This window comes from Ursus maritimus, unplaced genomic scaffold (genome assembly GCF_017311325.1).
Source record: "Ursus maritimus isolate PB19 unplaced genomic scaffold, ASM1731132v1 scaffold_10, whole genome shotgun sequence".
Taxonomy (NCBI): domain Eukaryota; kingdom Metazoa; phylum Chordata; class Mammalia; order Carnivora; family Ursidae; genus Ursus; species Ursus maritimus.
In genome coordinates, this window is record NW_024423344.1 from 8,154,115 (window position 1) to 8,169,797 (window position 15,683).

The following is a 15,683-nucleotide window of genomic DNA, read 5'->3' on the forward strand; positions in this document are numbered from 1 at the left end:
CAGGTAAATTCTGATCTGTTTTGCATATAAAAAACTGTAAAACTTACCTTTTTATAATTCAGGTTCCACAGTACCACAATTTCCTGCTTTAAATTTATGAATAGAGCAAAAAAGATGCAAGTTAACAGAATAATTTAGAATTGATACCTGAAGAATCTGGTCTCCAGCAAGGAGTCTTCCGTCTCTGGCGATTATGCCATCCCGATAGACTTCCTGGATAACAATGTTAATCAGTGGCGTTTCATTGCCGCCCACAATGCTAATTCCTAACTGAATATAAGGATTAGACCGGTGAATTTCAATCGTGGTAATTTCGCCTTCCGGTAAACTAACTGGCTGTTGCGTAGCTGCCAAGTTAAAAACGAGAGAGAGAAAAATAGATGGAAAGAAAAACGTTTTATATTTTGATTATCTTCAGGTAAGTAAGTTATAATCTACCATTAGTGATCACCGTACGTTAACAGATGATTAATAACAAAGCAATACCACTGGATTAGAAAAACAGAATGACAAAAACATCTATAGGTTAAGATTACCAGAACACTTCCTCTTCAAAAAGTGATCAGTAAATAACTACCATGTATCAGATCTCTAGGGAAGACACCGTGATCTGATAAAGAAATGCCATCTTGTCCTAACTGATGAGAGAAAGTTTGACCCATGAAACAACTGTAAACAATTAAAGGCAGTACATAGAAAAAAAAAGAAAAAAAAGATGATCTCTGTGGTATACAGTCACCGTAGTGGATGACAAAGTAACCACGTTAAAGCTCTAATCTCTCAAGACTCAGTTTCCTCGCTGTTTAAAACCCTAGTACTGGTACAAGCACTGCGTCAGTTAATATAGGTAAAGTGCTTGGCACGGTGCCTGACACAGAATAAGCACTTAAGCGGAGGTGTTATTTTTGTTGTTCTCGACGTTGTGGATTTCTTAGTCAAGAAGCAACAAGCTTCACAACAAACAAGCAGGCTGTTAATGACCAGAGACCTGGTGGACTACGTTAGAAGAGGGGCAGGGGGAAGGATAAGCAGCCTCGGGGTAAGACTCACCTTCTGTTTCTAAACTGCAAACTGTTAGAATTGTACACTTAGAGGGTGCATATGTGGTATGTGAAATCTATCTCAATAAAATTATTTTTTAAAGAGGAAAAAAAGATGCGTGTCTGGAAAGGAATAGGGAGTAGTGGGAAGAAAGGAAATGTCCGATTTGAAAACAGAAATGAACAGCAAAGGAAGGTAGGAAGGTGAGGGGCACATACTGTCAGTGGCTGCGCTCTCCTCGAAGGCGGGATTGTCCAGGCCAGGCTCCTCAGTCCACGTGGGAAGAGACGCTGATGTCAAACTGCGCTCGGCAGGCGCTGTGCCTGTCCCTGGACAGTCCATTTCGGGTGATAAAGTGCCTGGAACATCTATCATAGTGGTTCCATTTTCATTCTCAATCTCTGTCTGAGTTTTACCAGTTTTCCTCCTCTCTAGGGCAAGTCTCCGATGAGAAGCTCCAGGACATCTAGAAAGAGAGCATCAGGTGGTTCCCAGATGATTTGAAAGGAAAGATGATTAACAGCTTGTGCCACAACAACAGACTAGCCATGGCTTCAATGCAAAACTCACTTAGAGGTAATCCACAAGTAGTACGTAATTCTGATTTTAACCTCTGCTCAAACTAAGTTCTTACCTCATTGCATAGCAAATTTAAAACAAGGTGCTGGCACAAACAGTGGCTTCGTGTGTATCTCAAAGAACACTTAAGTAAAAAACTGTATTGGGATATATACCAGGACCAGAAACGTACCAGCACAGTTGACGCTACACTGCAAGCATTGTTCTGATATTCTGATTACATAACCCTTTTTCACAGGTGAAGCGGCTTCACCACAAGAGTGGAAACAGCAGTCCTCTTCTACAACCTACTCTTGCACCCCAACCTGGGCCTTGAGTGACACTGTGCCCTTCTGCTCTCACAGCCAAGGACACACATTCATTTATGAGTGGGTAGCAACACATCTGAAGCTCTGCCACTTGCAAAGGCCCAAGAGGTTGCGTACCGTGGGTGGTGGTCTTGCGTCTAGAGCTGCAGACTTCACTCAATGACAGTATTTTTAAAAATCTAAAATTTCATTAAAAATTAGGTATAGGATTAAATTCAATGAAAACTGAAAGCTGTCCCTTAACTGTAGAAGTAATATATTTCCCCTCACAAACTAAAGATAAGTTGTGGGCTTCAAGTTCTTGAAAAAGATCATTACGGAATTTCTTTGTTCAGCTTTTTCTCATTCCCTACTTTCTCATCACCTTGTTAAGAAAGGGTACGACTGACTTCCCTTCTGCATCGTTGGGCAGCACTCCAAGAAATGTTCCTGCAAGGGCCTGACGAGTGTCTTGGAAAACTGTATCACTGGGAAAAATGATTTTTGTCAAGTAAGCAGATTAAACGAGAAATGTATTTTTTAAATATTCCATTCAATAAAAAAAAAGGTGACAAAAACTGGATGATAAAAAATATTTGAGACTAAAAATATAGGTAAAGATTCAATTCCCCAAACGCATATCACACACTGGATTTCACATGAGTAACAGCTAGTCTTCCATGGGAAAATGGACTAGGAACGGGAAGCGGGAGGAAACACAGCAGAATGTGTCCAAGCTGGGACAGAGCCTAGCTAACAACTACAAAATCCTACAAGCTAAGTAACCATAAAGCTCCTCTTACCTTATGCAAGAATAAATTTTAAAAAGGAAACCTGAAGTTGCTAGAGAGAGGAAAAGAAACAGGTATATTTACATCCCAGTGGGACGGCAAATTGCTAAGAGGGACTAAATAGAGGTATTTAACATGACGTTACGTAGAAATAAGAAAGAACGCGCTCACCGGGCACTTGAGGAAAGTTAGAGAGGGCTGCGCAACACCCACCTTTAAACAGGCCAGCTGCACAGACAGAGACAGAACAACTCGCCAGGAGGACACCATGAGAGAGACTTCAAACTAAACATGGGAGGCAAGACTGTCAACAAAAAAAAAGTGGCATGTAGTGCAAATGCCACAAAAGACGCCAATAAGACAAGGACTAAAAAGCATTACTTTGATTTGGTGGTTAAAAGGTCATGGTAACCTTAGAGAGAACACTTTTGGTGATGAGGGCAGAAGCCCAGACTATAGTACAAGCATTTCTGTTCACACCGTATATGCCTTCTATAAAAACTGCACCCAAAAACTTATTGGGCTTGAGGGAAATGAGGATTAGGAGAGACCATTCAAAACCGGGGCATCTAGGGAATGGCTGCTAATGGGTACGGGCTTTCTCTTTGAAAATGTTCTAAAAATTAGATTGTGACGATGGCTGCACACTTCAGTGACTATACTCAACACCACCAACTTGTACATCTTAAAAACAGGTGAATTTTATGGTAGGTGAACGAGTAAATCAGAGCAGGCTTGGAGAAGAGCTCATGACCACAGACAGCTCAAAGCCATCGTTCCTCCAGTCTGTGAATACTTGGAACTGAAAGAGAAAGGAAGAATCATTTGTTGAGAGTCTCATCTGTGCCCGTCACTGTGAAGAGACCTCTATATACCGTATTTCACTGAATCCTCACAACTCTGTTATCCCTATTTTACAGATGGGAAACTTGACACTTAAATAGGGCAACATCATACAGCTATGAAGTTGCAGAGTCAAAATCCAAATAAACTCAGATCTGATGCCAAAGACATCTGCTCTTTCCACTATGTGATGCTAAATTCATTTTTTTTTTCTTAAAGATTTATTTATTTGAGAGAGAGAGAAGGGGGAAGAGGCAGAGAGAGAGGAGAGAGAAACTTCTGTAGACTTCTGTGCTGAGCATAGAGCCCGATGCGGGGCTTGAATCCAGGACCCTGAGATCATGACCTGAGCCAAAACCAAAAGCTGGAAACTTAACCAACTGTGCCACCCAGGTGCCCCTTTTGCTAAATTCATTCTTACAGTGTTCTTTTTCTAGGCCAAAGTGAATTTGTTCCATAAAGTGCTTCTTCTCAGAAGCATAATCAGAGAATATTAGAATGAGATAGTCCTTAGTGAAAATTAAAAAACAAACAAAAATCACAAACAACAAAACCGATGCATCTTTTTAAATGGAATATTTAACAATAACACCACAAACCACAACTGGCATCGGGGGTGTGACCTGGGATTATTCAAGCAGGTAGGTCAATGTAGCAGGAGGCTAGTACAGAAAATATTAACAATGAATAGAACTAGGATGGCTGGTAATCACTGGAGGGCTGGTGTCTGGTTGTGGGCGGGAATCGAAACCACACTGCTGCCAACAAGACCCTGAAAGCCGCGCATTTCCAGCCTTGAAAGGGGGCCACGCTGTGGCCCACGAGGCATAACGAACCAGTCAATTACTCATAGTTGGAGGACTCTGACAGCAGTGATGACTCTGTTTCTGCAACTGCACCTTGAATAAGAAGCCCAGAACAACACCAGAGGAGTTAAAACTGGAAACACCAAAACCTGAACTGAAGAGTCTCCAGAAAGAAGACATTCCACTGTAAGAGAAAACCCCTAGAAAAGGGTGGCTTTGGATGACAAGCTCTGCCAGAGAGACTTAGAGTCACCCTCGCCTTATCGGTGAAGCAACGCGAACAGTCACCATGGATGTGGAGGGAGCTCAAGTTAAAAGCAAAGGAAAATGGGGCAACAGTGAACAGAACAATGACTAAGTCTCCCCGTATCTCCAACTGCTGTGTAGCCAGTGATTATTCAGATCTGGGTAAGATTCTGGAGGACGAGGACTTCCATGGTGTTCCAAGGAAAAGAAAAGCAGCAGCACACGCCGTGGTAGGACAGGGCAAGATCCACCGCGGCGGCAGTGCGAATGACCCTGAAGCAGACTCTGCAACTGGTGAAGAGTCCGAGGGTGATTCTAATTTTAGTGAGAGTCGAAGACATGATGCAGATTTCCCTAGGAGAAAGAGGAAAGTTAAAAACATTAAGAACTAGTGAAGATAAACTCCCTAGTTGGGAAAAAAAAAAAAAGAAGAAACCTAAATCCAAGTGTAGTACTTGGAAGGCCCGTAGGAAACCATCACAAATACTCAGTCTGTCAGCAGGAAGCAGAAAACCTAGGTGGGTCCCATCAGCGGTGTGCGGAAGCAGCAGCAACAGCGGGAGACCAGTGGCAGGAGTGTCTGCTAAGACTCCAGCTCCGTCCCACCTTGGCTTGTCCAGATTAGCACGAGTTAAACGTTTCCACCCAAATGCAGCTAGGAGCTGAATGTGGTAGTAAAGAAATGTTTCATTAAGAAGATCAGTTTTACAAGTGTTTATACCTGATGTGTGCTTCTATTTACAGAGGGTATCTAGAGAATCCTTTAATGTCATACAAATGATCTCTGCCCACATCTGTGATAATGTACCCTGAAGCTATTCAAGACTTCGATAAGAGATTTGCTTATAGGAATTATCTTGTAGTATCATTTCCTTCTGAAGAACATATTCTATTTTCCTTATGTATGATAAGTCATTGTCATTAAGTGGTTGTCAGTTTGACATGGAAGAAGTCCACATTACATGCTATTCTTGTCTAGTAACATGAGGTTCCTTTCTACCCTTGTCTAATTTATGGCACCTTAACTTGAACTGTTTTAGAGTTCATCTGGCAAAAGGAAACACTCTCATTTTTTTCCAGGAGACACTTCTGAAATCTTACTTAAGCTACATTGCCAATTTTGTTGCAAAGGTGTTTCATATTTTAGCCAAACATTTTTATGGAAAGAATTCAGAATTATTTTACACATTAAAATGGTTGCTATAAACGGCATATGTCTCCTACTTAGAAGTAGAGGTTTACTGTATAACAAATAAAATGTAATGACATTTTATAAAGCTCTCATTGTCAAAACCTTTAACAAAAGCAAAAAGGTTTTGATACACTCTTTTTCTTGATACCATTGTATCCATGTCTGTTTCATGATTAAATGAATGCTTTGGGGGAAAAAAAATAAAAATAGAAAAGAAAGGCATGCAACATTTAATTAGATCAGAGCAGGCATGTGCTGACCCAATGCAGGTGGAAGGGGAGCTCTGAGACAGTGGGCTGCCCCTTAAAAAGGACACTATGACTTGCCATGGACTGAGGGCTATACTGCCTTATGGAGGTATCTCTATATGCAGGTGTGTCTTTTAACTTTCTTAAATAAAACCAAAGGCTCTTATAGTAAGCAGAGCCATCCTATCCTATCTTATCCTTTCCCTCCCTTCCTTTCCCTTTTCCTTTGCCTTTCCTATCCTGCTGAAGGTTATACTTTTATTCCCACTATTCTGTCTCTCTTTAGGAAGAAAACTACTTTGAACTAACTTAAGATACAGTAGCATCAAATTAAAAGAAAGAAAGAAAAAGAAAGATATAGTAACATCATTTCCTAATAAAACAATGATTCACATTACAAAACATGCAGTGTAACAAAACACACTGTATCATTAGTATTGGTGGTGGGGGTGGGGGGTGGTGGGGGTGGCGGCGGCAGCAGCAGAATTAAAATAAAATGATTTACAGTAAGTACCAGCACAATGTCCAGGTACTTAATGAAACTCAAAGAACATGAGCATCTTAAAACCAAGAAAAATGATAAAAATTGTTATGAATTAAAATATTCAAAAATCAATTTGAGTACCACCAGTGAAAATGGTAGATTAAGAATGTCTGTGGAGCTAGAGTGTAATATGCTAAGCGAAATAAGGCAGTCAGAGAAAGATAAATATCATATGATTTCATTCATGTGGAATTTAAGAAACAAAGCAGATGAACATGGGGAAGGGAAAAAAAGAGGAGGCGGCAAACCATTAACAATAGAAAATAAACAGAGGGTTGATGGACAGAGGTGAGCAGGGGGGTGGGTTAAATGGGTGATGGGGATTAAGGAACACTTGTGGTGTTGAGCACTGGGTGTTATATGTTAAGTGATGAATCCCTAAATTGCACTCCTGAAACCATTATTACACTATATGTTAATTAACTAGAATTTAAATTAAAAAATAAAAAATAAATAGGTGATAAGTATTAAAGAGGACACTTGTTGTGATAAGCACAGGGTGTTGTACTGAAGTGCTGAATCACTATATTGTACACCTGAAACTAAAATAACACTGCATGTTAACTGACTAGAATTTCAATAAAAATGCACAAAAAAGAAAAAAAAAAGTCTGAAAAGCCTCTACTCCATAAAGCAATGAGAACTCTGGTAAAAATCATCAGAACCAACTACTTCTGAGCTCTGGAAATTAGTCAAAGTTCTGTAGCAACCTGGAGTGCATTTATTCAAATAAAATGGTGGAATCTCAGTAAGAACAGTATGCTCAGCTTATTAAAAATGTCCAGCGTTCAATAAAAAATTAAGACACATGCAAAGAAACAAGGAAGTATGGCCCATATTTAGAAAAAAAATAGCAGAAACCGTCCCTGTGGAAGCCTAGACATCGGCTTTAGCAGACAATGACTTATATCAGGCATTACAAATATGTTCAAAGAACAGACAAAATCATTTCTAAAGAAGTAAAGGAAAACATAAGAATGATGTCTCACCAAATAAAAATGTCAATAAAGAAATATAAGTTGTAGTACAGAATCAAACAGAAATTCTGGAGTTTAAAAGTATAATAAATAAAATGAATGCACAGATTTGAACAGGCAGAAGAAAGAACCCATGAACTCGAAGATATGTCAATTGAGATCATCCAGTCTGAGGAGCAGAAAGAAAAACAATGGGGGAAAAAAAAAGACAGAACTTCAAGGACCTCTGAGATACTGTCAAGAGTATTAATGTATGCAGAACTGAAGTCCCACAAAAAAGTGAGAGAGAAGAGGACAGAACGAGTATTTGAAGACATAATGACCAAAATCTTGCTGAATTTGATGAATCTTGAAAGCAGCAAAAGTACCTCATTGCACACAGATGTAATCCTCAATAAGACTGACAACTGATTTCTCTTCAGAAACCATGGAAGCTAGGAGACTGTAGGTAACACATTCAAAGTGCTAAAATAAACACTGTCCACCAGGAAGCCTATGTCCGAAAAACCATCCTTCAAAAACAGGAGAAATGAAGACATTCCCAGATGAAGAGTTTGTTGCTATCAGACCTGCCCTACAAAAAAAAAAAACAACACTAAAGGAAGTCTTTCAGGCTGCTATGGAAGGAACTTAGACAGTACTTCATATCCACATGAAAAAATGAAGAGCACTGGTAAGGGTAACTATATAAACATAAAAGCATAAAAGTAGTTTTTGGTTCATAACTACTTTTTTGTCCTGATTTAAAAGACAACTGAACAAAGAAATAATTATAATTGTTTTGATGAGCATATAATGCATAAAGATGTAATCTGTATAACAGTAACAGCACAAAAAATGGGGAAGAACAGAGCTATCTATGAGCTGAGTTTTTGTACTCTAGTGAAATTAAGTTTGTATTAATCTGAACTAGACTGTTATAAATTAAGATGTTAATTATAATCCCCACAGCAACCACTAAGAAAACAATTAAAAATATAAGTATGTGAACAGAAATGACAAAGGAATTAAAAGGGAATACTAGAAAATATACATTAACACAAAAGAAGGAAGTAATGGAAAAACAGAGAAACAAAAAAATGACAGAATAGCAAAATGGCAGCTATAAATCCTGCCTGATCAGTAATTACACCAAATATAAATACATTAAGTACTCCAATTAAAGGTTAGTGATTGGCAGAACGGATTAAAAAACATCATGATCCAACTATAAATGCTGTCTACAAGAGACCCAGCATTAGATTCTTTTTTTTTTATAATGATTTTTTATTATATTATGTTAGTCACCATACAGTACATCCCCTGTTTTCGATGTAAGGCTCGATGATTCATTAGTTGTGTATAACACCCAGTGCACCATGCAATATGTGCCCTCCTTACTACCCATCACCGGCCTATCCCATTCCCCCACCTCCCTCCCCTCTGTAGCCCTCAGTTTGTTTCTCATAGTCCATAGTCTCTCATGTTTCATTCCCCCTTCTGATTACCCCCCCTTTCTTTATCCCTTTCTTCCCCTACTGATCATTCTAGTTCTTATGTTCCATAGATGAGAGAAATCATATGATAGTTGTCTTTCTCTGCTTGACTTATTTCACTTAGCATTATCTCCTCCAGTGCCGTCCATGTTGTAGCAAATGTTGAGAACTCGTTCTTTCTGATAGCTGAGTAATATTCCATTGTATATATGGACCACAACTTCTTAATCCAGTCATCTGTTGAAGGGCATCTCGGCTCCTTCCACAATTTAGCTATTGTGGACATTGCCCAGCATTAGATTCTAACTTGCTCTCAGCTTGCAGAGACTAAACATCAACTTTTTTTTTTTTTTAAAGATTATTTATTTGTTTATTTGACAGAGAGACAGCCAGCGAGAGAGGGAACACAAGCAGAGGGAGTGGGAGAGGGAGAAGCAGGCTTCCCAGTGGAGCAGGGAGCCTGATGCGGGGCTCAATCCCAGGACCCTGGGATCACGCCCTGGGCCCAAGGCAGACGCTTAACGACTGAGCCACCCAGGCGCCCTAACATCAACAGTTTTAACTCAGAAACTAGAAAAAGGTCGGGCTGTTTCACCCACGTCTGTTCCAATGGGATATAAAAATTATACTTAATAAATCTGCCTTTTTATTTTTCATAGTCAATAATCACTCTTAGCTGTTTATATTAAGCAAGTCACTCAAATCATTCACCTTTTTCAATGTATCGTTCACTACACAGGCCTAAGATGCTTTGGAAATGACTAAACGAGTAGCTCAAATATTAACAAGCTTACTTGGAAAATGGAACTTGCAACTGGACATGACTGCTTAGCCTTTATCAACCTACAAATGAAAGGACAGTTTGCTGTTCCCAAGTTTTTACATCACCAACATAAACTGCTTGATCCAAAATACTAATGATACTTCAATGACATATTAAATTCTTACAGGCATTTTAGTTAAGTGAATATTCCTAAAAATTTGTGTAATGTTTACCTCACTGCTCCCAAAATAATTAGTAACTGAACTGAGACTTTGTGCAGTTCTTTTAACATCCTATAACTGATGTTCATAAAAGAGTCACAGAAGAAAACTATCCCCTAAAAAGAATAGTCCAACTGAGAGAAATAAGGCAAGCCTAAGATATTCCTCAACATCAAAGTAGGCCCCACCCAGAATACCACATTCAAACCGAAAGTCTGGGGTCGATTTGCACAAGGTCTCTGCTGTCGTGCTCAGATCCTACACCTGCTGGTGACTGAGGACACATGGAAACCTAAGGCCACGTGCACTTTCACAAGTCTCTGTACCTACCCTGTACTTTTTCTTAGCTCTTACTAGACAATACAGCTTAGATTTGAACAATTTTTCTATAAATCCTCATGTTTCTGACATTGTAATAACATCTTGTTCTTTCTCATATATCTCTATTTCTAATGAGTACCCTTGTTTTATAACACTGATATTTAGGAACAGAAGGACCACATATACTCATGTCTCTAGGAAACTTACTACCACACATTAGTACGGAACATGATTTGACCTGTGGTAGGTAATAAGTCAGCATGGTATATTAGAATGGCAAATAAGAATATTAGAAGTTTAGGCCTAACTATACCATAAACTAGCTCTAAATCTTTGTGATTCAGTTTCTTGATCTATAAAGTGAGGGGATGAGATGAGATAATCTCCATCGAGTCTATGATACCCCATATATAGTACTGTGAATTTTTTCACAGCAATTCCAGCTTTCTAGTGCACAAGTGGCTGAACTCTGAAATCTAGAAATCAATACCTTTATTTTTGTCATATTACATGATTCTTCACATGTAAGTCATAAGAGATGTATTTTAACCCTTCCTAAGGGTATAAATAATTCTAAAACTCAAGTCTTTCACCAAAGTCAAATTATAAAACTCACTAATCAGGTCAATAAATCACTTAACCTTTTAAAAAGCTTTATTAGAACAAAAATCCCCATTGAATGCTTTAAAGTTTCTAACCCCTAGTTATTCGGTCTAGACCTTGAACACAGATTCTTTATAAGATCCTAGCAAATAAAATCATGCACCCTCATTTCCATGTTGCAAGAAAATTACCGTTTGTACTGTCTGCATAATATCCCATGGAGTTGATGTACTAGGGTAGTTTTAACCCTTCCCTACACTGTTAATTAGATCAACTCCAATTTATTGAACTATGCACAATGCTGCAGTGACCATATCTTTATATATAATCCTTCCTTCTTTTGAATTATTTCCTTAGGATAATAAGCTACAGAAAAGGATTTTCACAAACTGCCAAACCACTTTGGAAAAAAGTCTATCACTATACCCTGCTGCCCATATGAATGTAACAGCTTCATATTTATACCAGCAAAAATATTAATAGGTACTTCTTCAGTGTAGTTTTTGTATCTATGTTTTTGATAAATTATCATGTAAAATATAGTTTCACACAACGTATTTATTGTCTCTCTTGTATTTGATTTGTCCATGTACTTACTAATGCCTTGGTACTCTACGAAGTTTTTGTTTGCTTGACCCACCTTTTTATAAAACCTAGACTTGACTTCTCTTTCATTTGTATTGTTTGCTTACCTGTTTTTAAGATGTGCCTCCAGATCACAGCGCTGCATGACATCTTGGCACACTGAAGAAAATGGACATAACACTAATAATTTGTCCAGAAGCTTATGAACTAGAATACTAGACTTCTTACACAACTTAAAGTGGAGTCTTTTCCGATCCAATGGACAAAAATCCTTCTCCTGTAAGAAGTTTCTGAGGCACTTGCAGCAGAACGTGTGTCCACAGGGGGTATCTAGCGGCTGCAGAAGAGGCTGAAGGCAAATATGGCAGACCAGGTCATCATCTACTTCATTCTGGTAATTGTACAAGTGGTTCTCTCTTGTCCAGTGCTGCTGGCCACACTCAAAACACAGCGGATTGAAGGATGATGAAGAGGTCTGCTCCACAGACACCATCTCATCACTCGTTGTTCCCATTTCCAATCAACCAAAGCAGTTTCTGTATCTTCGTACGTTAGACTTCCACTGCAGGTATGGTTTTCTTTAACGGACAGTGATGTATTGGACTAAAATCAGGATTTTTCTAGATAAACAAAACAAATCAAAAATGCAATTAATATCAATCAAGAGGCGCTAAAATTTATCAATATAGTATTACTAGTTAACTTCTTCTTTAGGTAAAAAATAAAATTTAGATCAGGTGATAAATTAGTCATAAAAACCTAAGAAATTAACTAATTTGCTAGCTGGCTAAACTACTTGGCTACGTTGCCAAGTTCCTGGTGAAAAAAGAACTTGTGATTAAAAGCAAAGATGTCGCATATGGTGTGACATAAGAAAGAATCTATCCGTTTTACTGACTGAAATCCTCCAATACTTCACTGCTCAATGGTAGTTTTTAAAGCCAATTAATCTACATAGCATGCTAATAATGCAAATTGAGGTATATTATGCAATACATTTGCATCTGTCATCCCAGTCATGGTGCTTTGCTTCTGATTTTATGCATTTACACTGCTATACCGAAGACTGTGTCTTTGAAATGTTGTCCCAAGGATAATTCAGTGTCTATTTAAAAAACGACCTTCGCCCTGCACCATGTCTGGAAAAAATGTATTTCAAAATATGCATGATTAAAATATTCTCTATATAGCACAGATTACAGAAAGATAAACTACACAGCATAGATAAATAACATCTGTGCAAACTCCATAAAGTGCAATACTATTTTATGGCATTAAAGGAAAAAGCCCAGTGTAATTCAATTAAATTGATAAGAGGTGTTATAAATTACAATTCCACCTCATATTATTCCAGACTTTGATCTGTTCTTGCTTATTCAAAACAGCAATTTGTGTGTGCGTGTGTCTGTCTCCTCTTCCAACCATAAGACTTTCAAAACAGCCTCTCCAGTTTAGTGCAAGGCTAGCAAGGAATGCTCCCCTCAGTTCCCCAGTAGCACCAGGGGTTAAAAATCAACTCCAGAGGCAGCAGCTGTCTATATTTGCTCTTCTGTAAATATTTACAGTCTCTAGTATGTGCTAAACATTGAACAAGGAGACAGGAGAGGTAGGGAGAGTACAGTTAAGAAAACCAATATTAAAATTCAATGTACTCCAAGAAAGCCGTGCGCAGGAGGCTATTATGGGAATACAGAGAAAGATGAGGACTGGCATCTAACTCAAGTTTGGCTTTATAGTTGGAAATACTTTCAAAAGGGGAAAAGCATGCGCTGCTGAGTTGTGACAGGGTGTGTCGGCCAGACGGAACCAGACGAGGCCCCTCTGCAGAGTCTCAGGGGCTTCAGAGCCCCTGGCACACGCAGGGCGTACGCAGCGGGTGAAAATATCCGAGGCACAGTGTACTCGGGGTGCAGGAATCATCAGACCTGGGTCTCCCTGCCACAAGAACAGAGAGGGTAGGACACCATGTCAACGCTCCCAACACTTGTTTCAATAAGAAGATTCTGCTCCAATCACGCATATGTACTTATTATTTTATTTATTTGGAGTATTTATTAGAAGAACAATATTAACATCTCAACAAAGTTAACAAGAAGTGCCATGAATTATGAGCAGGTGGGACAGGATTCAGATGGGATGGCTGACCTTCGATAACCTGTTTTTAAAACTACTTATAAACAAAATAACAACAGTCGCAGCCTGTGATCTAAACTCCTATCAGTACCAACATTAAGAGAGCAAATGCTTCTTGTATTTTGTAACTCACAAGGCTTGTTCTTTACCCTCTGGGCATCATAACTTTTTAAACGTCAGTGCGAGGTATGTGAGATTGAGAGAAACAGCATTTATCCCAGACAGACTAGGTATTTTAATACAGAATGTCTAAGAACTCTTCTCATTCCCTACTCAATTAGCAAGAAAATTCACATATCCTTTCCTCTTCTTTCTTTGTGATAGTGTTTATTCTAAATTTTCTTTTCAAGAAAATATACTGCAATTCTAGCCTCCCACATAATGACTAAGAAAGCATTTCTCTTAAGACTATTATGTTTAAGCTGTTTTTTAAATCTCTAAATAACTTTTAGTTCATTTTCATTTTATCACAAAATCTTTTCATGAGGAAAAATAACATGTTCCCATTTAAAATACCAAATAACAACCACATTATCTTCCACCCCCGAAATACCTCTGTTACCATGAAACAAACATTAAGTGAAAAATTACCACGGTAGACCACTAGCATGTGCATGTAAGTGCTGAGTACAGAACTGCGCGGCTGCACAGCCTAAGTACTTAAGAGCACATACTCTGGAGCCAGTCTGTAAGGGTTCAAATCTTCAGTCTGTTGCTTACTAGCTTTGTGACCTCACTAAATGTCTGTTTCCTTCTCATATGTTAAATGGGGGTAATCACAGTGCCTATTTGAAATGACTGATATAAAGAAAAAATGAACGTATAATAAATGAGTGTATAAAATAATAAATGAGTGTATAAAATAGTGCCTGGCACATAATAAGTGCTATATAAGTATTAGCTATTATTGCCATTATTAAAGATAAAGAAACAAAAGTTCAGACAGATGTTATCATTTGTACAAAGCCAAACAACTTATAATTACTTGGCAAGAGATAAGGAAGATAAATCTAGTTCTTTCTTGCTTCAAAATAACCCAGTAGTAAATTAAGTAATTACAAGAAAGAGGAGAGGTATTTCACGAAAGCCTTAGTTGTATGAATTCTGTAAGGACCAAAGGCAGCCTGGTCCTGTCTTTCTAAACCCTAATCCCATCCCTCTACTCCCAACCCAGGCAGATAATTTCATTCCTTCTTAGTGTGCAAGTCTGATTGCAACACCTAATACTACTTCTCATACTGAACTGCGAGCTCCTTAAGAGCTAAACCTCCCACAGAAGAGCAGCTCAGTAAATGCTGAGTGACCACACAGGTGACAATTTACTTGGGCACTCTTACTATATTTAGGTGGCCAGAAGTACATCTATGTTTATAGGAGGATATGTCCATGTTTATATATAATTTTGATTTCAGATATTCTATGACCACAATCTGAAATATTAAAATACAAGTTAAATAAGTAAATCTTAAATATTTTTTGTAATATTAAGATAAAATGTAGTATAAATGTGTATCCTCACAAACTACATTGTCTGTTAGCTAATATTCCAGGTATAGTAAAGAGATGGAAGTTATTAGATTGGCTGAGAATATTACAACACATTTTATTATTATTATTTTTTTAAGATTCTGTTTATTCACTTGAGAGAGAGAGAAAGACAGAACAAGCAAGCAAGCAAGAGCAGGGAGAGAGGCAGAGGGAGAGGGATAAATAGACTCCCTGTTGAGGGAGATCACTTCAAGGCTGGATCCCAGGATCCAGAGATCATGACCTGAGCCGAAGGCAGATGCTTAACCATGTGAGCCACCCAGGTGTCCCTTACAACACATTTTAAATAATATCTTGAAAAATAGCCAGCACAATAGAAAGGGAGTAAGAAGACACTGTTTCCTACCTAATTCTAGTCACAAATAACAGGCTTGCTCTTCCTGGCTTATGAGACAAGAATACCCTGGTGCATCATAGAGACTCTTGGGAAATGCTATGGTTTTTCATAGTTAATTTGCAAACTCCAAAACTACATATTAT

At 38.4% G+C, this 15,683-nt stretch overlaps 1 protein-coding gene across 3 annotated transcripts in view; it reads right to left on the bottom strand.

The window, feature by feature from the left end:
* LNX2 (ligand of numb-protein X 2) overlaps positions 1-15,683 on the bottom strand; it is a 79,124-nt gene that overhangs the window by 22,941 nt on the left and 40,500 nt on the right. For all 3 annotated transcript variants that reach the window (XM_040621747.1, XM_040621743.1, XM_040621746.1), the window contains exons 2-4: positions 11,630-12,142; positions 1,260-1,507; positions 148-347 (exon numbers count right to left, since the gene is read on the bottom strand). In XM_040621747.1, coding sequence (XP_040477681.1) covers positions 148-347; positions 1,260-1,507; positions 11,630-12,036 — 855 coding nt within the window. In that variant the 5' untranslated portion in view covers positions 12,037-12,142. The remainder of the gene's footprint in view (positions 1-147; positions 348-1,259; positions 1,508-11,629; positions 12,143-15,683) is intronic.